The following is a 25,890-nucleotide window of genomic DNA, read 5'->3' as shown; positions in this document are numbered from 1 at the left end:
TTGTGTCAGGTCTTAAGTTCCACATATTGTGAGTAGAACTCCCTCGCCACCTTCTTCAAATCTGTCCTGAGGATGGTCTTTCAGATACTCCTGGGTCCTTTGCAGAACTGTGGCACCTCTTAAATCTCTCCCCTTCCATTTAAACCTGACAATATTATATCTGTGGCTGTGGAGTTCTTTCTCTACTCTGGGATACCATTTCCTTTGCTTAAAACTGCAGTGCTGGCATTCAGCAATAGCATCCTGCCAATCACTGCAGGTTCCCTTTAAGGGGGACAGACTGTCTTCAGAAACAGAAAGCTTTCCACATCATAAATGGTTAGCACAACGCTGCTCTCATCCTACTGAATGCTGGATACTCCTTTGCTGTTAAAGGCTTTTAACTGGGTGCCCAACAATCATACAGAAAACAAACATGAGGCTGTTGAAATTTAAAAGTCATGAACCTCTGTTGGAAGTGTGGAACCTGTTCGATCCAATCTTGCAATCAGGCAGTGAGGTGACTGACCAAATTTTCCTGCTTCCTACTTGCACCATCCCAACCAAAGGCAGAATATGAACTCTGACCAAGTAAGAGCATGGACTCAATTGAAATCCCGGTAGAATACAGTGACTTGCTGGCTGCCTATTGTAGAGACAGAGTGTAAATCATGATCCCCAAGTTAAAAACTGCTGAAAGTTCAAGGGTCTTTGCTGATTTGAGTTAATTTTGTGTTGTGTTTCTCAGTGGAGATCCTGGATGCAAGACAGAGGAGAGCTGAGGAGCTGAAGAGATTGACAGATATGGCTATCCAGATGTCAGAGTCTCAGCTTGCTGAACTTAGAGCAGAGATTAAGGTGAGTGATAGAAGGGACTGTTTACATCTTTAACTTTCCCCTTTGCCTGGTAAACTAGCAGCCTCTTTCCCACCCACTTGCATTCGCATCTTACTCCCACTCCTCAACTACCAGCTTGATTGTGTAAAGATATAGCCATGTTTCAGTATCAAAAATAAGTGAACTGCAGTGGAGAACCTTTCTACCAGCCATGGCTTGAGCAGCTCGATTGAAAACCAGGCCTTAAGCTAAGAACAGGCTCCATGGATCACCACCCATTTCGCACCCATCCTAGATAAGTTGAAACATTACTCCCGCGATTTCAACTGGAGTTTTACATTTGTTTTAAGTTCTGGTTCCCCACAGATCGTGTGTTCCAGCTTGAATTCTTACACAGATGTTGAATACTCAGCCCTTATTTGAAAATGTTTTTGCTGATACATAGTCACAACCAATTTTGAGCCAATTTATCTCCTGCCAAATGAGCTTTCTTGTCAAGGCTATAAGAAGCAATGGCTTCAGATTATTTGCATATTTCCAAATTCTGTCTCTGTTGCATATATTCAGCGAAAGGAGGACTTTGATGTAATTTAAGCAAAGATTACTGTAAAACATTATAAACCATCACTGAAGACTTTTACATGCTTTGCATAGGCATAAAAGACTCGAGTGCTGGAAGATTTCTGCTATCTTGCTCAGTGAAATTAGACACAACTTGTTGAGATGGCCATGTCCTGAAAAAAATGATGAGAGAACTAGCATGAGGGGAAAAAAATGTACCTGATCTTGTCTTCACCAATCTACCTGTCACAAGTGTGTTTTCTTTTTATCTGTGAAAGTATTGAAGGGAGTATTGAAGCACTGTAAAGGGGCTGCTGTCAAAACTTTAGCAGATGCTCCCTACTGTTGAGAAGAAGGACTTAGCATGGTCAACAGGTTGCATTCGCCATTGCTATTTCCAGTGTCTTGGTTGGAACTGAGTGTCTGTCCAGTTTCATTCCTTCCTTTAGACATTGTAGCAGTTTGAAAGGACTGAGTGTGGTTGATAATTTCAGATGGGCAGTTAAGAGTTAACCACATTGACACGGGTTTCAGAATCACTTGTAGGCCAGATCAGGTGTCAGATTTCCATCCCTAAAGGACATTAGTGAACCAGATGGGATTTTACAAAAATCAACAATGCTTACATGGTCATTATTATGCTAGCACTTAAATCCAGCTTATGCTGAATTTGCATTTCTTCATTTGTTATTCAAAGTTATGAGACACTGCGGCAGCACATTTGAAGGCTTCTTCAACAGTACTTTCCAAACTTCAATATCTACTGTTTGTAAGATGAGAGCAATGGACTCAGGGGAATACCACCATTTCAAATTTTTACTACAATTTACACTCCATTGGAGTATTATGGCATTATTATGTCATTGTTGATGTATCAAAATCATAGAACTTGCTTCTGAACAGTACTAAGGGTGTGCCTTCTCAACACGAGCTGCGTTGGTTCAACAAAGCAGCTCACTACCACAGTCTCAAAAGCAAATAATGTTGGGCAATAAATGCTGGTCTTTCCAATGACCTCGCATCCCATGTAAGAATAAAAATAATTTACTGTATAGTGTAGTGTAGTCACAAGAAACTGTCCAAAACAATGTACAGACATTATTGAAACAAGGTAATTTAGCACAATTCAGCTTTTGAACACAGTTGTTTCTGCTATACCGCTCTGTTATATATGGCACTTTGAATTCGTTTTTAATTATTGGGACAAAGATGTTGCTGGCTTAGATGGAATTTATCAATCCCTAGTTGCCCTGTCTTTGACAAAATTGAGTGGATTGTAATATTTTTACAAGCGCTTTTAAGAGTCAGCCACATTGGTTTGGAACTGATATTATACATAATTTAGGATATCATGCTGGTTTTGGGAAACACAGAATGCTCCAGGGGAGCAAAAGATGCTGTCATGTTCATTTAAAAGATAACCTCTAGGTGTTTTGAGCACTGCAAATGACAATGCCTTGACTTTAACTGAAGTTTTATCTGTTCCAAACAGCAATTTGTAAGCGAACGCAAATATGACGAAGACCTGGGGAGATCAGCCCGATTCACTGGTAACATTGACAGTCTGCAAGCCCAGATTCAACGGTTTGGAGAAGGCAAGGAAATGGTCTATGGTTAGATAATATGAGTTGAATACAAGAATTACGGAAAGTGACATATTTCCTGTGAATGAGTCAGTTAGACCATTGTCACAGTTATGAAACAGTGGAGAGATTTTGTGGGTATAACTTTATTGAGCATTAACAAAAGTACCTTGGATTAACTTGACCATACACGCAGACAGAATTCTAGATTTTATCACAAGAATTATAATCTGCTGTTGAGGTTAGCATGAAGGTCCTTCCTTCTCAACCTCATCCCTCTACTGAGGTGTAGTGATCCTTATGCTAAATCACCTCCAGAGGTCTCTCTCTCTAATGAGAGAGCAGTGCTATATTCCTCTGGGACTATGGTGACTTCACCTTTACTAAGGAATGGATTATGTGGCTTAGAACTCATAAAACTTCACTCAGATGTTGCCTATTATGAGAAAGCACATATCTCAATGCCACGTGAGATAACTGAAGTATTTAACATATTGAAGAGATAGTTTGGAGGAAATAGCTGACAGATTCCATCAGTTGAACAATGCAGCATTGGAGTGATAAATACAAGGTTATGAACTGATTTTTATGGAATCTCACTGACTCGGAGGCCTTTTTGAAAATGCGTGCAACACAATTCCAAGATTTCTGTGCTGGGAGTTTTCACCTGTATAGGTGAGGATTTCAGGCTGCATTTCCCTGATCAGCTTCACTCAGGCAGGGGTTGGTTTCTGGTACACCCACTGCACCTTTTGTGGAGTCGCACCAGCTACAGGGGATTTGTGAACTATGACCTTGGTTTCGGATTTTTTTGAGAAGTATGTTCAAAAAGTTATGTCCCTTCTGCCCACTTCTGCACAGTACATGTCTACTCATGCAAGTACACTTTAGAACCAATAAAACTACATCAAGTATTGAACTGCACTGCAAAAACACTAATGTGGGTGGCACGATGGCACAGTGGTTAGTACTGCTGCCTCACAGTGCCAGAGATCCAGGTTCAATTCCCGCCTCAGGCGACTGACTGTGTGGAGTTTGCACATTCTCCCCGTGTCTGCGTGAGCTTCCTCCGGGTGCACCAGTTTCCTCCCACAGTCCAAAAATGTGCAGGTTAGGTGAATTGGCCATGCTAAATTGCCCGTAGTGTTAAGTGCAGGGGTAAATGTAGGGGAATGGGTCTAGGTGGGTGCTCTTCGGCGGGTCGGTGTGGACTTGTTGGGCCGAAGGGCCTGTTTCCATGCTGTAAGTAATCTAATCTAATTCACAAATCTATTCTGGAAAGAAATGACTGCACTTACAACCCTATAAAAGGGTTCATCAAACAGAGCTATCAAAAGATATCCTCATAGAACATAGAACATAGAAAAATACAGTGCAGTACAGGCCCTTCGGCCCTCGATGTTGCGCCAACTGAAGCCTACCTAACCTACACTAGCCCAATAACCTCCATATGCTTATCCAATGCCCGCTTGAATGACCATAAAGAGGGAGAGTCCACCACTGATACTGGCAGGGCATTCCATGAACTCACAACCCGCTGAGTAAAGAATCTACCCCTAACATCTGTCCTATACCAACCTCCCCTTAATTTAAAGCTGTGTCCCCTAGTAACAGCTGACTCCATACGCGGAAAAAGATTCTCACTGTCAACCCTGTCTAAACCCCTAATCATCTTGTACACCTCTATCAAATCGCCCCTAAACCTTCTTTTCTCCAATGAGAACAGCCCCAAGTGCCTCAGCCTTTCCTCATACGATCTTCCTACCATACCAGGCAACATCCTGGTAAACCTCCTCTGCACCCGTTCCAGTGCCTCCACATCCTTCCTATAGTATGGCGACCAAAACTGCACACAATACTCCAGATGCGGCCGCACCAGAGTCTTATACAACTGCAACATGACCTCAGGACTCTGGAACTCAATTCCTCTACCAATAAAGCCTAGTACGCCATATGCCTTCTTCACAGCACTATTTACCTGGGTGGCAACTTTCAGAGATCTGTGTACATGGACACCAAGATCCCTCTGCTCATCCACACTACCAAGTAGCCTACCATTAGCCCAGTAATCCATCTTCTTGTTACTCCTACCAAAGTGAATGACTTCACACTTAGCTACATTGAACTCCATTTGCCACCTTTCTGCCCAGCTCTGCAACTTATCTATATCCCGCTGTAACCTTCCACATCTTTCTTCGCTGTCCACCACTCCCCCGACTTTCGTATCATCCGCAAACTTGCTCACCCAACCTTCAAGCCCCTCCTCCAGGTCATTTATAAAAATGACAAACAGCAATGGTCCCAAAACAGATCCTTGTGGGACACCGCTAGTAACTGCACTCCAAGATGAACCTTTACCATCAACTACTACCCTCTGTCTCCTTCCAGCCAGCCAATTCCTAATCCAAACCTCTAATGCACCCTCAATGCCATACCTCTGTAATTTTTGCAGTAGCCTACCATGGGGTACCTTATCGAACGTCTTGCTAAAATCCATATACACCACATCTACTGCTTTACCCTCGTCCACTTCCTTAGTCACTTCTCAAAGAACTCAATAAGGTTTGTGAGGCACGACCTGCCCTTCACAAAATCATGCTGACTATCCTTGATCACATTATTCCTATCCAGATGTTCATAAATCCTATCCCTTCCAATTCTCTCTAAGACTTTGCCCACAACAGAAGTGAGACTGACTGGCCTATAGTTACTAAAGCTGTCCCTACTCCCCTTCTTGAACAAGGGGACCACATTCGCTAACCTCCAGTCCTCTGGCACTATTCCTGTAGACAACGAAGACATAAAAATCAAAGCCAATGGCTCCGCTATCTCCTCCCTAGCTTCCCAGAGGATCCTAGGATAAATGCCATCAGGCCCAGGGGACTTATCTATTTTCACCCTTTCCAGCATTCCCCGGATCTCTTCCTTACATACCTCAAAGCCATCCTTTCTAATCACTTGTGACTCAATATTCACATCAGCAACAACGTCCTGTTCCTGAGTGAATACTGATGAAAAGTATTGATTTAGTGTCTCTCCAATCTCCTCTGCCTCCACGCACAACTTCCCACTACTATCCTTGACTGGACCGATACCTACCCTAGTCATCCTTTTATTCCTGACATACCTATAGAAAGCCTTAGGGTTTTCCCTAATCCTACCAACCAAGGACTTTTCATGTCCCCTTCTCGCTGCTCTTAGCTCTCTCTTCAGATCCTTCCTGGCTACCTTATAACTCTCAATCGCCCCAACTGAACCTTCACAACTCATCTTTACATAGGCCACCCTCTTCCCTTTTACAAGAGATTCCAATTCCTTATTAAACCACGGCTCCCTCACAAGACCCTTTCCTCCCTGCCTGACTGGTACATACTTATCAAGGACACCCAATAGCTGTTCCTTGAACAAGCTCCACATATCATTTGTGTCCTTCCCTTGAAGCCTATTTTTCCAATCCACACATCCTAAGTCATGCCTCACCGCATCATAATTTCCCTGCCCCCAGCTATAACTCCTGCCCTGCAGTGCACACTTATCCCTCTCCATCACTAGAGTAAAAGTCACCGAGTTGTGGTCACTGTCCCCGAAGTGCTCACCTACCTCCAAGTCTAACACCTGGCCTGGTTCATTACCTAGAACCAAATCCAATATGGCCTCACCTCTTGTTGGCCTGTCTACATATTGTGTCAGGAAACCCTCCTGCACACATTGGACAAACTGTGCACACAATAACCCGCAGTGCGAAAGTAAGTACATGGATATTGAAAGAAAGAATAACTTAGTATAACTTAATGAAAATGTCAATCTATCAAGGCAAAGACTCCACTTCAGTCTGTGAAAGTGGATACCTTGCTGAGCTAATCCATTACTGAGTCTTGGAGTTTATCCAAGCTTTTATAATAAGGCTCTTCTGAGTAAAGATGTTGATGCATTCATGAAGTCCCATTAAACTGAGGCAGGCCTTCTAACCAGCCCACCGTGACTCTCGCCTGCCTCAGTGGTTACCTCTGAGCACCCTCTATAAGCACCTGCCTTCCCTGAATGTCCCTTTTAAAAGAGACATATCTAACAAGGTGGGAAATTACTGATGGTAGCTGGAATGGCAAAAATCCAGGCTTAAAAGATTTGGAACAGGAAGTAAGAAGAAGTGCTTCATATGAAGTTGAGAAGATTTGAAGTTCACTTTTAAGGTCAATGGTTGAGGTAGAAACTTTACTAACATTCAAGGTTGGGTTAGATAGGGAACGTAAGGCAACAGACATGAAGGGAGTTGGGGTAAAAGGTGGATAAATGTGATAAAATCCATTTGTTTGACAAAGGGGCAAAACTGATTTAGGTTGGTTTGATCAATTAGGCTATTTTCTGCCTTGGAAGTGATGCATATTTCTGCAGCACTTTAATTAGTATGTAATAATGGAGATGTGTGTTATTTCAGATCAATTGCAGGAAAAATGACAATCTGTTCTTATGTAGCACCTTCAAACTATTAAAGTCAACGTAGAGAAAAAGATAGGAACAGAAGTAGGCCATTTGGTCCATCATTTTGCCTCTTGGATTCAACACTAAACTCCTAACTCTTTAAGTTATTTCCCGCTTCTCTTAATTCTTCAGGGGCTCTGTCTGTCTTCAATTTCCTAAACCCTACACATGCCTCCTTTTTCTTTTTGACCAAGCTCACAATTTCTCTTATAGGCGAAAGTTCCTGAGTCTTATTATCCTTATCCTTCATTTTCACAGCAATATGCTCACCCTGAACTCTAATCAATTGGCCTTTAAAAGATTCCTACAAGCCAGATGTCGATTTACCCTCAAACAGCCACTCTTAATCTACATTTCCCAGTTCCTGTGTAATATTCTGGTAGTTAGCTGTTCCCCCAGTTTAATACTTTCACCTGAGGACCACTCTTCTCCTTATCCATAAGAAATTAAAACTTATGGAATCATGGTTATTTTTCCTGAAATGCTCCCCCACTAAAATGTCAATCACCGGACCAAGCCTATTCCCCAACAACAGGTTTCGTATGACCCCTTCCCTAGTTGGACTTTTTACATATTACTCCACAAAGCAGTCCTGGACATGTCTTACAGACTTTCCCCTCATCCAAGCCCCTGGCACTAATCGAGTCTCCGTCAACATAGGGGAAGTTAGAATCGCCCACCACAACACCCTGTAACATAATTGTAATTTATTTTATACTAATATCAATCTTCTACTTAACAAGCTAGTTTTAAGTGAGAAAACACTTTAGAAACTAGAAATACTTGCTAATCCTTTCATAAATGTTTTCCCTGCAATTGCATCACTAAATAGTTTGTGACATCACTCCACTCCAGGTATCACTGAAGATCTGGAGAGTTTACATCTCGATGGAAACTTTAGTTACAAGACCTCTTCTGCTCAGCATTGAATTCCCACTTTGAATAAAATTACCAGATATGCTTACTTTCCTTTGTCTCACTCAAGTGAAGTCTGCTTCACACTGACAATGCTCCTTACTAACCATGTAGTTTTAAAAATTCCTTTCTTATATTGAGCTGCTGTGAGTCACTTTTTAGCATCAGGTCCTTTTCTGGTTGTGAATTGCACGTTCAGGCAAGGGATTTCAGATATTTGATAGAAACCAGCACCATCTGGCCTATTATTCAGTCTCTCTTCCCTCTGTCTATCCATCTACCTGTCTGTCATGTGTATTTTGTTTCAAAATAGTGAAAAGTGTTGTATAGTGTCGCCACTCACCTACAAAATAAACAAAAACATAGAACACAAAGGCAGAAAAGTAAAGAACTTTACAGTTCTTCTTGTTAAATGCTCCACCATGGACTATCAGCCTGGCAGTCAGCCACATGACCCCTGTGCTGCACACTGGAACATGAATTGCCATCGTTTAGCACCAACTTGCCTCCATTGTGCCCCCACCACTTTGAGTCCTCACCACACCTTGCCAATGCAGCTGCCACCAATCCTGCCAGGTACTGCCCAAACTGGACTCCAACTTCCTCAAAGGCTAAATCTGACTTTTACTTCAAAGTTGGACTTGGAAAATATCTACAAGTTGAATTTCCACTTTGAACAAAGTTACAAATTTCCAACCTTTGAAAAACCAAATGGTAATTCTTTGAAGTGATTTAAGAGAAAAGTCATTCATGCTCTAAAACATGATGTTTAAAGCAGTTTTTTGAAAACATCTTTTTTCTGTGCAGTATCACATCCAAAGAATAACTACTCTACAAGACTGCAGTGCTCCTTCTCATTGAGTCCAACACATCTGAATCCTCAAGGCAGTTCTTCAGGGCCATCTTCACTTGCTGCATTATCATCAGTTAGTTCTAAAGCAGTGAATTCCAGGGACAATTCTAGTATTCAGAAGGTACCTGCAGACAGACCGGTAAGATTGTCACATTAACATTGTTATTGCTATCTTTCTTTTCTACCAGATTTTGAAATACTATTATAGTCTGTACAAAATGATGGTGATTTGGTATGTTAGCCTTTATTGTTAAAACTCCAAAGAGCTTGTTGATAAAGGATTGAAACAGAACCCATCTTTACACTTTCACATTTATTTGCAGCGTTATACAATACAAGTATATACATTTCATAACTCAACAACTAGTTTTCATCTGTTTTGACCTAGAGTGGCTGAGTGCCCAGTTCATACCCAACACCTGCGTACTATTAAGCACAAATAATATGCAAATAACATTTAGAATTTGAATTTGATTCCAGCCCATGATAATGAGACAAAAGCTTTCTGTAAGAACACTGAAAGGATATCTTGTGACTGATTTGAATAATTTAAATATTGCTCCTCGGACTACAGCTTCTTCCCAAACGTGGCTTGATATTAAATCAGCCATTTCAATTACTGGCAGATTAATACTTGGATATTATGGAAGTAATCTTAGTCATTACCATATTTATATGAGGTAGAATTGCCTTGTTGGATCAGAGAGTGCCTATTATTACTAGCAATGGCACTAGGGTCTGATAGTTGGGGCACACACATTGTTGAAGGGATCTATCACTACACCTGATTTGTGACCAAGATCCCTTGATCTTGGGTCTCACTTTCCTGACTCACACAGCACCTGAGCATATTAGGCACCTTCCAAAAATGGCACAATGGTAGATCAGGCAGCGGCTAGTGCCTCTGAGAACTTCAGGTAAATGAAAAGGAACCTATGGTCAGGAAACAAGGCCAAACAGGAAGACAAAACAGGCCAGGCAGGAAATGAAAACTAAGTCAGAAAGTCACAATAATAATTGCTGTAGAGGAGAACATCAGCAATCCTGCTCTGGGTTTAAATAAGTATCTTTTTATAAAGTCCTCACGTCTAGTCGCAGCAGAAGGGCTGCATGTTAGGCTGCATGGAGATTGGTTTTTCCTGATTGCAATATAAGACCAAATCAATAATGCAGTTGAGCATCAAAGAGAGTCCAAAGTTGGGCCTGTCATTTACTAACACAAGGAGGCTATTATTTATCCCAAGTGGGAGCACTCTTACACTTCTGAATTTATAGGCCTTTCTATCTTGAGGACCATGAGAGAAAAATAATTTAATGCCATCCAGACAATGTGATAGGTTCACATTTAAAGGTCCTTCAGCTCATTTGGTCTTGCCTTCCCAGAATACTAAGTTTTTACCTTTCTTTCATACTAACTAGTTTTATTTTATCTAAGTAAAAGTTATAATAATACAGATTCTATAATTGCTGTACAGCACTGAGCAGTAAACCTAAATAATAGATTCTACAATCATCAACTCCCGTCATTATATTAGTTAGAAAATAATAATACAAAAGTTCTGCCAATAGTCCAAATAAAATAAAGGACTATGGACACTGGAAATCTGAAACAAAATCAAAAAGTGCTGGAGAAACTTAGCAGCTCTGGCAGCATCTGTAGAGAAAGGAAGAGAATTATTGTTTTGGTAAAGGCTCACTGGACTTGAAACATCAACTCCTTTTCTCCATATACAGGTGCTGTTAGTCCTGCTGAATTTCTCCAGCACTTTTTGTATTTGGTCCTGGCCAATTTCTGGTCCCTTGTTCACTAACCTTTAAACTATGACCTTTCACATGCAGGATCCAGCCACAGGGGAAGAAATGGAGGGCCTGATGGTTTAGGAAAGAGGGGAGGTTATTTTAAAACTCTAGTTTTTCACAGATTATGCGTACTTGAGAAAAAATCCACAATGACAAGTGATAGCCTATTTGCATGTTAAAAGGAAAGCTGACGTAAGTTTACATTGTACACTTTGCAGTGTTTTAGAAACCCAAATGCTCCTACTCTTTGCCATGTGAATTAAACCCTGCTTTTATTTTAAATCAAGTGTAATACTTGGTCTTGTTTTATGACAAATGACACGGAATTTCCGAGATGTCCAATTGTATTCTTTGCTGCTGATAAATACTTGTTTTTCCTTTCTCATCCTTTCATGTAGAATTATCAACGTAATGGCCCATCTGGTCAAAGACGAGGATTGAATTCCCGAGCGCAAGGCCTCAGGCTCAATGAAAATCATCTTCCTGGAAGATCAGATGAGTGTAGGAACAGGAGCCGAAAGGGACGTGCCCAAGATGGCTTTAAGAACCAGAATCAACATGGCAAGTCTAAGCATCAGAGTTCATCTCATGATGTAGACAAACTGCTACCAACAGATTCTACTTCTAACAGTACTGTACTGCCAGTTCAAATGAACACCAACTCAGCAACCCCTGAACTAGCTACCACTATATCTGTAGTTCTCAGTGACAGAGTTTCCCAGTATAGATCATGTCCCATAAAGCCAGAAACATCTGTTGATACGAAAGTGTTGTCTTTACCTAAGAGAATGACTGCAGTGGCTTAATTTATTTGCAGTAGCATTCATAATTTACATTTATGCAATTTCTGCCAATTTAAGACTTGAAAAAAATGATTATTTTCTTGACTTGGATTAAAAAAAATGAATGTAGGCCTTTTATTGCTGAAAATTGCATTTATTGAGTGAAGAATTTTAAGTAGGTAATACAGAAAGTTTTAATTATAATTTTGGGAGGAGGAAGTGAATGAAAAGCCTTGAAAGGGCATTAAATCTATTAATTCAATTATTGAAGTTGCAATGATTTAATACATAGACCATTCATGAAAAACTTTGGGATGCAACTTTATCTTTTGAAAATTATGACCTCACATCATGTTCACCAAACAGCCAATAACAATGATCAAGCATTGTTTTGTTGAGGACTGTCCCTTTAACAAAAAGTCACCTTGATGACATTATTCATTCTTAGCAACACTGCCAAGGCATTTTAGCAAAGCTAGTTAGTAACGTTCTACAGCAATGAGTGATTTAAAATCTGATAGAAAATGTCAAAATTCCAGTGAAGATTCAAATTATTTCAGTGATTACATTTTTTTTTAAAAGTCCCTTTGATTTCTGGCACCCTTATGACTTTTCTAGTTCACTATGTCCTAGACATGGTTTCAGAGATCAAATGACCACCTTTATCTCTTGATTCAGGTCACTAATTCTGTAAAGAGAGCTCTGAGGAGTGAATAGAGTGTCTACATTATACCTTCCAACTTCACAAACCCAGTGGTCAACTAGAAACATGTTGACTAAAATTATGGTGAGTTATGTGAGGCATTCACTTTCAGTGTTAGGAAAAAAAATTACATTTCCTATCAGAAAATGTATATTTTTGTTCAAAGAAGATAAACCTGCATTCCTTCTCCAAATTGACACATGATACAACAACCTTTACGAGATTATTTTAAGACTTCTGTAAGGAAATAGACAAGGAAATCATTGTATTGTATAAGTGCCACATACATGGAAAGCATATACATATTATATATGAGGACAGGTGCAATCCCATGGACATTTTGTTCATATCAAGCAATTTAAAAAAATCATTATTTGGCTCTACCATAGAAACGCAGTTCGAAACTGTGACTTACAAGTCATAATTAAACTTTCTATAACTCTGTTTGTAACTTCTGGTGCTAGCAGATGTTAAAGCTCCCATTTTATTTGTATCATAGGGAGAAACTGGTATGATAATTTTGAATGTTAAAGGACCATCCTTCCTCCTCACGGTTTACTGTTAAATCTAACCTTTCCTTAAACGGTTTTACGTAAATCAATGGAAAACCATACAACTTTAAATGTTTCAAGTTATTTTACACTAAATATTACTATGTATTCAATTTATGAATTGTGAACATCCTCTATTGAACTTGGAAATATAGCAGTTATGTAAAGATTCCACTTGAGATTCCATAGTTGGTACAATAGCAAAACATCAGGCCTTAGTGCTGACTCTGAATGTTAATTTCAATATTTCCAAAACATAAAGAAAAATCAGCAGAAGCATACTCAGGAATCATTGATCATGGATCATTGATCACAGTGATAATTTTGTTTGGTTTATTATTTCCCAGGTTAAAAAGCTAAAATATTTTTGTTTCCCAGTGTTTCAATTAATTAATAATTATAAATCTGCCAAGATATTTTAAGATTTCTGTGAATAATTAAAATTTGCACATAAAAACAGGAATTGTTTCTGCATTCACCAATTGTTGATTTGGATGATTAAAATATAATCATGTTCTCACTTAGGAAAAGTGCCTTGAATAATATAGAGTCATTAAGTGAATGTTCCAAACAAATGGACCAAACATTAATTAGAAGATCCTAATTTGAACTAAGTAGTAATTGAAATATGTCATGTAATAGGATTTCAATTCAGCGAAGTCTCTTGGCTTATCCTTGTAGCTGCGCCTAGTGAATGCAAGAATGAGTTATGATGCATACTGCTGCTTCATATTCCACCCATCATGTTTACCAAGTGTGCATCTTAAAATTAGGGTGCCTCTAGAACATGGCATGACTCTCAAACTTGATGTTGGTTGTCCAACATGTCTTGTATTCACTGGCATGAATTGCTTATCTTGTATCTTATGTTTAATCTAAAATTTAAGTAGACAAACAGGGTACAATGTTAGCCCACTTAAGGTCTTATATGTGCTTCTTTTTAATTAGTGAGGCGACTCGAAGAACGAATTCAGTCTTAAACTGAGTTGAGCCATCTGTCAGGAAAACTTAATCTCATTTAAAAATAAATCTCATGTTTGATTTCAAAAAAGCTTGTTTCATCCCTGGAAAGCTGCTAATAACTGATGAGCTCTATGGGTCTTGTCAGAGTTAATTATCTGAAGCTGTAAATGTAATACAGGTGAATTCCTTAAAGAATGAGGATGGTTATCAATCTTTTGTATATTCTCAGCTTTAAATATACAATTTACACTGCTTAAAATTGTTTTCTTTTAATCTGCTTTCCAATCAGTTTATGATGTTATTGTTGGTATGATGGTTGAAGACTAATGGACGTAAATGTTCACTTAGTGGTCCATTTAAGGATAACCATGAACCTGAACCTGGAAATGGTACCTTTCCAGTTTCAGTCAAAAAGAAAAGAGAATCTTTTGTTTCATCAATCTGACTGCATTTGTCTATTTTTAAAATATCCATCTCAGAGGGAAGCCATTGCTGGGTCTTAGTGCTGCCTATTCTGGGAAAATTGACATTGTGGAATGTGGCTTACACAATGCAGAAGCTTATCTTAATGTAGAGACTTTTACTTCATGAAGCAAATGGGACATAACTTTTTGCACCAAAACTACCATATGAAAAACAAATTGCAAAACCCAACAGGATCAGACAGCAATCATCGTACGCCAGCACTAGACAACACTCACACCATTAACTGGTTGATAACTAAAATTTCCTTGTGCAACTGCAGCAAGAACTGAAGAAATTATAATATGGCAAGTGTACTGCTCACATTGACGATTTATCCAGGCAGGAGTACATTGGGTTGGAATAAACCCAATTTTTGTCGTTCCCAACACTTACAGTACTACTTGAGTCATAAGCTAGCTGTTCCCATTTGAAGTATTGGAGACTTTCAATCTCAGAAACAATTTGCTGTGATATACTGATGTGTGTTTGCTGATAAAGTCCTATTATTTGTACTCCTGTGTTAAGTTACAAACTTAGCTTTGCACAATAATGATGAAAAGTGACTCTTTAATTTCATCATACAAGTCACAACAACACTGTTATTTTAGTAAGGAGATGATGAATGCCAAAAATAATATTGTATCTGTCAATATTGCTGCTTCAAGAATTAATTTCAGTAATACATCCAGTGTGAGAGAACTATCCATAACAGGTTGAAGAATTACAGCACAGATTAAATGATTTTACTCATTTGCAGTCCAGAATCAGTAGGCCTCTGCTACAATCTCTGAGATTTGCAAGTATAGTTTTGATTAGGTCAACTGAAATGATCTATCCAACTGTTGTACTAAAAGCCATAAACATCTGCCAACATAATCAAATGATTTTATATACAAAAATATTTTTACTATTTCTCTAATACTAAATTATTATCCAGTCCAGTATTCCTAGCTTGGCTACAGCATTTATAGTTGTTGCTTTGCGGAATAATCTTGCACCCTTAGCAAGGATTACAAACAAACTGTCTTGAGGTCTGCCTGTAACCTGTCTGCAAATGTGTTCACATTAATTTTAGTTCAAAAGAAAACTTAAATAAATGTTCATGTATCATTCATTCTGAAACTGGTGTCGGTCTCTTTTCTGTGGTGTTCGGTTTATGATATAATAACTGAAAAGGTTTTAAAGTTTTAAATGGGTAGGCATTCAAACTTCTTATCTCTGAGAAAACTAAGGGTTATCTTGATGAAAGTTTCTAAAAATTGTCTTTTAATGCAAATACTGGAATGGTTTTCAGGGAGACCAGTTGAGGCAAAAGTTCAAAAAGATGGGGATGTGTGTTTCTGTAGATGCATGTCCAAGTTAAGAGAGAATTTTTATTTATTTAGCAAATTGCCCACTCTCAGGTTGTCCCAAGTACTTCACAGTTAATGGACTACTTTTAAATCACTGTTTGCTAAACAAAGATAACAACCAGTTTGTTCACAGCAAAAACATCTTTTGGTGGTGTTGGTTGAGGGACTATTAACCAGGATTGCAGGATTTTGATTGTATTAAGAGAGCTTCAGCTTAAGATGTCAGATAAAGACTGTTTAATGTGCTGCAGAGGAAATCTCTCCCAAGTTCTGCTTAGAGCAGAGTGCTGTCACAATTTCCCTTTTACTATTGAGTCTAAGGACCTATTTGGTTAACAGTGGAAGCGATCGAACCATTTGACAAGAGTCAAAAATAGACTTCTCTTGTGGATTCATTGTATGATTGCAATAGGTACAAGTTACATAGTCTAATTTTTTCCTTACTTCCTAAGCAATCTGTTCATTTAAGCTATCACATAACACTGGAGTAGGTGGGACTTGAACCCAGACCTCCCGGTCCAAAAGTAGGGACACTACCACAGTTCCACAAAATGACTAAGTAGCCAATTAAGAGCCACTAGTGACACATCTACCTGCATTGGGAACTTGACTGAGACTGCCCTTTTCCCCACAACAAAACTGTACGACATCATTGGATTGAGTGGAGCTTACTGTACCCTCCAACTTAATCCTTTCAGAAATATTAACTCTTGAAGAAACATTACCTTACTGCAACATCTACCTCCAAGTTTTATTTCTCCCCATTGTTAACATATGTACCTTTGATATTTAACTGCATTTGCATTTCTCACAACTCCAAGTGTCCCAAGCCTTTGACTTCAGAAATTCAGACAGTCTCAAAGTCTAACAATTCTGCTAGATGGCATTCTCTTCATACTTGATCACTGATCAAGTTTCATTGATTTTTTAAGGACTGTAGATTGCTTAAGGAATGTAGATTTTGATTTTGATTTTGACTGCTCTGTAAATCATTGCTGTTCTGGAGGATCTTGTGTCTGCAAGAAGGCATTTGTGGAGAATATTGTTCTTTGTAACCGAGCAATTGATCCATTACTTTATCTGGTGGACTCTTAATTTTTCGAATTTCCTTTACAGAGGAACTCTTCCTGCTGTCTCAAGTGGTTGTCTAATAACATTATATGGGGGACATTTAGTCTTTTGGATTTCCATTATGGAAGAAAACTGCTGTGGGAACAATACTTTCAGTTTTGTAGTTTCCTGACCATAAAAGGCCTAATGGTATTCTCAGCTATGTACGTAATAGGGGTAACTAGTTGGTTATGATTTTGTCCCATATTTGAGGCACTTGTCCTGTGTCCACTGACTTTACGTAGCTGGGCCCTTGCTTGTTCCATACTTACACTCTTTTTTTAAGTAATGCATGAGAAACACGACCCTCGCTGTTCAAATCTTGCTCTCTCAGAACAACCACAGGCTCTCGCTTTCACAGGATTGGTAGTATTGCCTGATCCCCGAAACCCTCTCCATATGTCAAAGAGTAACTTTGTTTATTTACTGAAAGTCTGTCACACTCCTCACGGAAGGAAATTTAATATAGATGCAAGGAAATGATACAAATTTTATACAATATTAGAGTGGTGCTGGAAAAGCACAGCAAGTCAGGCAGCATCCAAGGAACAGGAAAATCGACGTTTTGGGCAAAAGCCCTTCATCAGGAATCATGATCAAGGGCTTTTGAACGAAATGTTGATTTTCCTGCTCCTTGGATGCTGCCTGACCTGCTGTGCTTTTCCAGCACCACTCTAATCTTGACTCTGATCTCCAGCATCTGCAGTCTTCACTTTCACCGACAGATTTTATACAGCCTATTTTTAGACTCCCAGTGAAATGCCAGATGTAGTCCATGTCCTCATTCTTCCCTGCAAAAACTGGAAGGAAATCAGCAGATGGAAAAGATATGCTGAACATTTGCTGGGAGGTTGCTGAGGATACTAAGAGCCACTTCACTCATCAGTAGATCATGATGGCTCAGTGGTTAGCACTGCTGGCTCACAGTGCCAGGGACCCGGGCTTGTTTCCTGCCTCAGGCGTTTGTGTGGAGTTTACATGTTCTCCCCGTGTCTGAGTGGGTTTCCTCCCACAATTCAAAAATGTGCAAGTCAGGTGAATTGACCATGTTAAATTGCCTCCAGTGATAGGGACATTAGTCATGGGTAAATGTTGGTAAATGGGTCTGGGTGGGTTACTCTTCGGAGGGTCGGCGTGGACTTGTTGGGCCGAAGAGTCTGTTTCCATACTGTAAGTAATCTATTCTGATGGCAGCAGAGGGATGTGGGTGAAGGGAGAATACCAAGGTCGCAGTCAGCAGCACCTAATGGAGTGGGCAACAAAATACAAGCAAAAATGAAATAAACTCATGATTCCATTATTTATCTTATTCTTAAGTGATAAAATCTATTGGAGTCTAACATTTAACTTAGTGCAATAAGTAGTAGTGAGAAGATACATTAATTTATTTCCTAAGGTTTAATGCTTTATGATTTAAAAGGCACTGGATTGAAACATGAATAGGAAAGGTTTAGCGGCATATGGGCCTAATACTAGCAAATTGTAGTAGGATATCTTGTTGGCATGAATGAGTTGGACCAAAGGCTCTGTTTCCATGTTGTATAACTCAACGACTTTATGATTCTCTGACTGGGAAAAAGGATGAAACCTCCTGTTTGTCATCAGAGACATATCCAATTAATCCATAGTCTTACTCCATTTAAATTAGTTTAGAGGTGTTACAGACATGATCCCCCCAAAATATATTAAGAAGATAGCCTAAACCAGAACTTTTTTCTTATTTTAAAGGTAAATCTCAGGTGCTGTATTTGAGATGCAAATCAATTGGTCAAACTAAAGAACAAAGAACATCACAACACAGGAACATGCCCTTTGGCCCTTGAAGCCTGCGCTGATCCTTATCCTCTGTCTAAATTTGCTGCCTATTTTCTAAGGATCTGTATTCCTTTGCTCCCTGCCCATTCATGTATCTGTCTATATACATCTTAAATGGCGCTATCATTCCCAGCCCTACCACCTCCGCTGGTGATGCATTCCAGGCCCCCTCCACCACCCCACCACCCCCCCCCCCCCCCACCCCCCCTCCGCATAAAGAACTTTCCATGTATATCTCCCCTCAACCTTTCCCCTGTCACTTTGAACTCGTGACTCCTAATAACAGAGTCCTCCACTCTGGGAAAAAGTTTCTTGTCATCCACACTGCCTACACCTTTCATGATTTTGTCGGCCTCAGTCAGGTACCCCCTCAACCACCTTCGTTTCAATGAAAATAATCCTAATCTACTCAACCTCTCCTCATAGCTAGCACCCTCAATACCAAGCAATATCCAGGTGAACCTCCTCTGTGCCCGCTCCACATCCTTTGGGTAATGCGGCGACCAGAACCGTATGCAGTATTCCAAATGTGGCTGAACCAAAATCTTATACAATTAGATTACTTACAGTGTGGAAACAGGACCTTTGGCCCAACAAGTCCACACCGCCCCGCCGAAGCGCAACCCACCCATACCTCTACATTTACCCCTTACCTAACACTACGGGCAATTTAGCATGGCCAATTCACCTGACCTGCACATCTTTGGACTGTGGGAGGAAACCCACACAGACACGGGGAGAATGTGCAAACTCCACACAGTCAGTCGCCTGAGGCGGGAATTGAACCCAGGTCCCTGGCGCTGTGAGGCAGCAGTGCTAACCACTGTGCCACCGTGCCGCCCTAATTGTAACATGACCTGCCAACCCTTGTACTCAATACCCTGTCTGATGGAGGAAAGCATGCCGTATACCTTCTTAACCACTCTACTGACCTGCGTTGCCACCTTCAGGGAACAATGGACCTCATCATCCAGATTTCTCTGTACATCAATTTTCCCCAGGACTTTTCCATTTACTGTATAGTTCACTCTGGAATTGCATCTTCCAAAATGCATCATCTCGCATTTGTCCAGATTGCACTCCATCTGCTATTTCTCTGCCCAACTCTCCAATCTATCTATATTCTGTTGTATTCTCTGACAGTCCCCTTCACTGTCTGCCACTCCACTAATCTTAGCGTCATCTGCAAACTTGCTAATAAGGCAACCTACACCTTCCTCCAAATCATTTATGTATATCTCAAACAACTGTGGTCCCAGCACGGATCCCTGGGGGACACCATTGGTCAGAAGTCTCCATTTTGAGAAGCTCCCTTCCACTACTACTCTCTGTCTCCTGTTGTCCAACCAATTCTCTATCCATCTAGCTGGAACACCCTGGACCCCATGTGACTTCACCTTCTTCATCAGCCTACCATAGGAAACCTGATCAAATGCCTTACTAAAGTCCATGTATATGACATCTGTATCCCTTTCCTCATCAATCAACTTTGTCACTTCTTCAAAGAATTCAATTAGGTTTGAAAGACATGACCTTCCCTGCACAAAACCATGCTGCCTATCTCTGATAAGCCCATTTTCTTCTAAACGGGTAGATATTCTATCCTTTAGTATCTTCTCCAGTAGCTTCCCTACCAGTGACGTCAGGATCACAAGTCTGTAATTACCTGAATTATCCCTGCTACCCTTCTTAAATAAGGGGACAACATTAGCAATTCTCAAGTTTTCTGGGACCTCCGCCATTTTCAAGGATGCTGCAAAGGTATCTGTTAAAGTCCCAGCTATTTCCCTCTCTCTTCCCTCAGTAAGTTGGGATAGATCCCATCAGGCCTGGGGACTTGTCTAATGCCTTTTCAAATACACAACCCTTCCTCCCTCCTTATGCCGACTTGACCTAGAGTAATCAATGATCTATCCTGAACCTCAACATCCGCCATGTCCCTCTCGTCAGTGAATACCGATGCAAAGTACTCATAAAGAATCTCCACCCATTTTCACCGACTCCACACATTTGTCCTTGAGTGTGCCAACCCTTTCTGTCTTGCTCCTTATATGTGTATAAAAGTCTTTGGGGTTTTCCTTAACCCTGCTAGCTAAGGATATCTCATGACATTTAGGGTGCTATGGTGGCTTAGCGGTTAACATTACCACCTCAAGGTGCCAGGGACCCGGGTTCAATTCCAGCCTCAGGTGACTGTCTGTGTGGAGTTTGCACATTCTCCCTGTGTCTGCGTGGGTGTGCTCTGATTTCCTCCCACAATCCAAACGTGTGCAGATCAGGTGAATTGGCCATGCTAAACTGCCTGTGGTGTTAGGTGCATTGGTCAGGAGTAAATATAGGGTTGGGGTGTGTTACTCTTCATAGGTCGGTGTGGGGCCTGCTTCCATACTTTTGGGAATCTAATCTAATCTAATCTCTTTTAGCCCTCTTAATTCCTCATTTCAAATTGGTCCAACATTCCCGATATTCTTCCAAAGGTTCTTTTGACCTGAGTTGCTTAGACCTTATGTACGCATCCTTTTTCTTCTTGGCTAGTCTCACAATTTCACTTGTCATCCATGGTTCCCTAATCTTGCCATTTCTACCCCTCATTTTCACAGGAACATATCTCTCCTGAACTCTAATCAACCTCTCTTTAAAAGCCTCCCACATATCGAATGTCTTTTTCCCTTCAAACAGCTACTCTCCATCTCCACTCCCCAGCTCCTGCTGAATTTTGGTATAATTGGCCTTTCCCCAACTTAGCACTCTTCCTTTAGGACCACACTCATCTTTGTCCATGTGTATCCTAAAATTTATGGAATTGTGATCACTATTCCCAAAGTAACCCCCATTGAAACTTCAAACACCTGGCCGGACTCATTTCCTAACACCAGGTCCAGTATGGCCCCTTCATGAGTTGGACTTTTTGCATACTGCTCTAGAAAATCCTCCTGGATGCTCCTTATAAACTCTGCTCCATCCAATCCTCTAACACTAAGTGAATCCCAGTCAATGTTGGGAAAATTAAAATGTCCTATACCACCACCCTGTTGCTCCTAGATCTTTCTATTACCTCTCTACAAATTTGTATCTCTATCTCACATTCATTGTTGGGAGGCCTGTAGTACAATCCCAACATTGTTACCGCACCCTTCCTATTTCTGAGCTCTGCCCATATTGCCTCACTGCTTGAGTCATCCATCATGCCCTCCTTCAGCACAGCTGTGATATCTTCTTTGACAGTAATGCAACTCCTCCATCCCTTTTACCTTCCTCTCTATCTCGCCTGAAGCATCGATATCCTGGGACATCTAGTTGCCAATCATGCCTTTCCCTCAGCCAAGTCTCAGTAATAGCAATAACATCATACTCCCAGGTACTAATCCAACCCTAAGTGCATTTGCCTAACCTACTATACTTCTTGCATTAAAACAAATACACCTCAGAACACCAGTCCCTCTGCGTTCATCTATCGCTTCCTGCCTACTCTTCCCCTTAGTCACGCTGACTTCATGATCTAGTTTGTTACAGGCTTTAGTTACTACCTCCCTACTGTCCACTAACCTCCTCATTTGGTTCCCATCCCCTTGCTACATTAGTTTAAACCCTCCCTAATAGCGTTAGCAAAAGCACCCCTGAGAATTTTGGTTCCAGTCCAGCCCAGGTGTAGGCCATCCAATTTGTAGTAGTCCCACCTCCCCCAGAACCGGACCCAATGTCCCAAAAACCTGAACCACTCCCTCCTGCATCATTTCTCAAGCCATGTATTTATCCTGAATATTCTATCATTCCTACTCTGACTCACACGTGGCACTGGTAGCAATCCTGAGATTACTACCTCTAAAGTCCTACATTTTAACTTGTTTCCTAACTCCCTAAATTCTTCATTCGGGCCTGATCCCATTTTTTTACCTATATCATTGGTGCCTGCATGCACCATGTCAACTGGCTGTTCACCCTCCCCTTTGATAATTTTCTGCAGTCAATCCCTGACCCGTGCACCTGGGAGGCAACATACCATTCGGGAGTCTCGTTTTTGACCACAAAAATGCCTACCTACTCACCTTACAGTTGAATCCCCTGTGACTATAACTCTTCCACTCTCTTTCCCACCCTTCTGTACAGCAGAGCCAGCCACGGCGCCGTGAACCTGGTTACTGCTGCCTTCCCCTGGTGAGCCATCTCCCCCAACAGTATCCAAACTGGTATACCTGTTTTGGAAGGAGATAATTGCAGGGGACACCTGCACTGCCTTCCTGCTCAATCTCTGCCTTTTAGTCACCCATTCCTTTGCTCCCTCAGCAATCCTAATCTATGGTGTGACCAATTCACTAAATGTGCCATCCATGACCCCTTCAGCATCGCATTTGCTCCATAATGAGTCCATCCCCAGTATCACTGCCGTCATGCAGTCTAACAAGGGCTGCAACTGGACACACTTCCTGCACATGAAGGAGCCAAGGATATCAGCTATGTCGCTGAGCTCCCACATTGAGCATCAAAAAAGGAAAAGCCTAGTTTAAACAGACTGAACTGTGATTCTTGTGCCTACAAAGGTAAGCTGATAAAGAGCTGCCAAATCCCTGCTCAACAGCAAGCCTTCCCCTCTGGATTACATTCCAAACTGCAGATATTTTTTGGGCTTTTTTTTGTCCCTACAAAGAACATACAAAAACAAGGGTTAAAAAGCCAGACACAGTGCTACCGCAAGGTGCTAGTGGACTAAGTTACAGGTGGGTACTAACCTGGGTTTGGGTGTTAATGTTCTGTCAATGCCACAGTCAACCAAACAACAAAAGGACTCTTTTACATCCTGAATGCTGGAATTCAATTTGGGTTGAAAGGAATTAGAACAACAGAATCTCAACCAGTTTCCAAAATTAAAAATTAGGCAGTCCCAATGTCAATGTTTCTAGTAACCTCAATGCAACAACCACAACATTTAATTATTCACATTTGTGAACAAACTACAGGTTGATATGCTGTTTTTCTGAAAAAAACATTCATCTGTTTGGACTCACCTCTTATTTTTTAAACTGTGTGAATGTGTGTTGATTATCAATTTTTCTTGCGTTTAGTAGTTAGCAAATTCATATTTTGAAGGAAACCTAGTTAAATTGGCTCCTTTAAAAGTTGAGTCCACTTGGAATTGGAGAAAGGTACCCACAAGAGAAGAGATTCATTTGGAAAGTAAATTTTCTGTGAACAAGTGAGGGGGTACGGGTTGGGGGCAGGGTATGGTGAACAAAGAGGGGGAGCCAAGTCAACCTGCCTCATTGGGAACTTAATGATTTGGGATACCCCATTTGGAACAGTAACAAATTGGGCAACCTCACCCCTAGTCCGCATGTAACTAGGATCAGAAACACTTTGGAAAATGTGTCCACAGGTCCTTGAAGGTAGAAGGACAGGTCAGTTCATTAAGTAAGCGTATAGGATGCTTTCCTTTATGAGATGAGGAACAGGTTATAAAAGTAGGGAGGTTAAACCCAATTGTTTAAAACATGAGTTCCTTCAACTCATTTAAAGTACAGCTGACAGTTCTGGTCACTTTGTTATGTGGAGGGTGCAACATTTTAGCTATGAGGTTCTATTACATATGCTGGCTTTCTTCTTGTTTTTGGGACAGTGAAGCAAGAAGAGATTTGATTCAGGTTTACAAAGTAATGAAGGGTAAGCACCAGGATGACGAGTTTGACATCTTGGTTATGCTGCGTTTTCCTTTTTACTCTTGATAAAGACTGGCACAAGCATAATGGGCTGAATGGCTTCTTTCTACGCTATTCTTTTTCTATTATTCTAAAGACTGATTATGGCAATTGGAAGTGGCAGAATTAAGTAGCTTTTTCATTGTTTTCTTCGAGTCAGATGTTGAAAGGGAAGACAATAGATGATAAATTCATTAAAGGCACCTCTGCCATGGCAGGACAGGAAGGTGGCAAAGGCAGTCTGAGGTTTAAAGGTGTAGAATCCCTCTCAAAAGGAGTCTTCAATTCAGGGTGGTCAGTGTCTTTCCCAGTGGCAAAGAGAGGTGATCTTGTTGAAACAAATAAGATATTAAAAGGACATGATGGTACACGCCAACTGCAAAGTGCTACTTAAGTGCAGGCCAGCATTCCCTGGTCCCATTTTCACTTCCAACTAAACCACCTCCTTGTCATCTTCCTTCTCCTCTTTTTCCAGATCCTGAGCTTGACCCTCTGGCACAGTTGCTGATGGTAATAGCCCGTCTCCCACAGTTGCCAGTGGCTGAAGAATGCAGTGTCTCAATGAATCTGGAGTTCTAGAAAAAATGACCATACAGTGTTGATAAAGTCTTAACAAAGTGTTCCAGAAAGTCTCCAGTGTGTGCCAAATGTCTTCTTCAATCAAGAATGGCCAATTGTCCAGTTTTGTACTGGACAGTCTGGAGTTCTGCTAATCTGTCCCTTGTCCATTATTAGATTGTGTATATATTGTATATAAGTTATATATTTGTATGCCTGGTAATTTTGGGATCATTAAAGTACAAATCATTCTGCCCAAAGTTTGCCTCACTTTAACCACTTTGATCCAGTGAATCACTTGCACGGGCCTGTATGTCTTTTTTACTTTCTTGATTGGTGTATTTTTAAAATTATTTCAGGTTCTGAATAGGGAACCTTTGATAAAGTCATGTCTATATGTAGTTATGGCCTGTGCTGCAGCAATGATGGTCAATTGCCTTGTATTTGTGAGCTTCGCTAGTGGTCATTATTTCTAAAATACCCGACGGGCAACCTTTTCACACAGTATGTGGAATGAATTGACAGAAGAAGTGGTAGATGCAAGTAGAATTGCAACATTTAAAAGACCTTTGGACAGCTACCTGAATAGGAAAGATTTATAGGGATATCGGCCAAATGCAAGCAAATGGGATTGGGTTAGTTTGGGATATCAGGTTTGCATAGATATATTGGACTAAATGGTCTGTTTCCATGCTATATGACATTATGAGTCTATAACCCTCAAAACCTTGTGATTCTCTACTCTTCAGCTGAACGTCGTTAAGAGGGTCTGCCAATTGTGGCACTGGCCACCAAAATAAGAAGGAGCCTCTTGAGATTTGAGGTTTTTCATTTCCCTGAAAACTGGTTGAATGGTAGGGCTTGGGGCCTGGCTTTGCTGCTCCTCTCCCTTGT

General features: G+C 40.6%; 1 protein-coding gene across 8 annotated transcripts in view; it reads left to right on the top strand.

The window, feature by feature from the left end:
* Positions 1-15,570, top strand: part of LOC140482036 (SPATS2-like protein) — a 150,467-nt gene extending 134,897 nt beyond the window's left edge. For all 8 annotated transcript variants that reach the window (XM_072578906.1, XM_072578900.1, XM_072578901.1 and 5 more), the window contains 4 exons: positions 728-837; positions 2,870-2,972; positions 9,162-9,346; positions 11,406-15,570. In XM_072578906.1, the coding sequence (XP_072435007.1) occupies positions 728-837; positions 2,870-2,972; positions 9,162-9,346; positions 11,406-11,813 (806 nt within the window). In that variant the 3' untranslated portion in view covers positions 11,814-15,570. The remainder of the gene's footprint in view (positions 1-727; positions 838-2,869; positions 2,973-9,161; positions 9,347-11,405) is intronic.
* Positions 15,571-25,890: the final 10,320 nt, after the last annotated feature.

Source organism: Chiloscyllium punctatum, chromosome 10 (assembly GCF_047496795.1).
Source record: "Chiloscyllium punctatum isolate Juve2018m chromosome 10, sChiPun1.3, whole genome shotgun sequence".
NCBI classification, from domain to species: Eukaryota; Metazoa; Chordata; class Chondrichthyes; order Orectolobiformes; family Hemiscylliidae; genus Chiloscyllium; species Chiloscyllium punctatum.
Note: the sequence above shows the minus strand (reverse complement) of the source record. Positions and strands in the feature narration are given on the sequence as shown.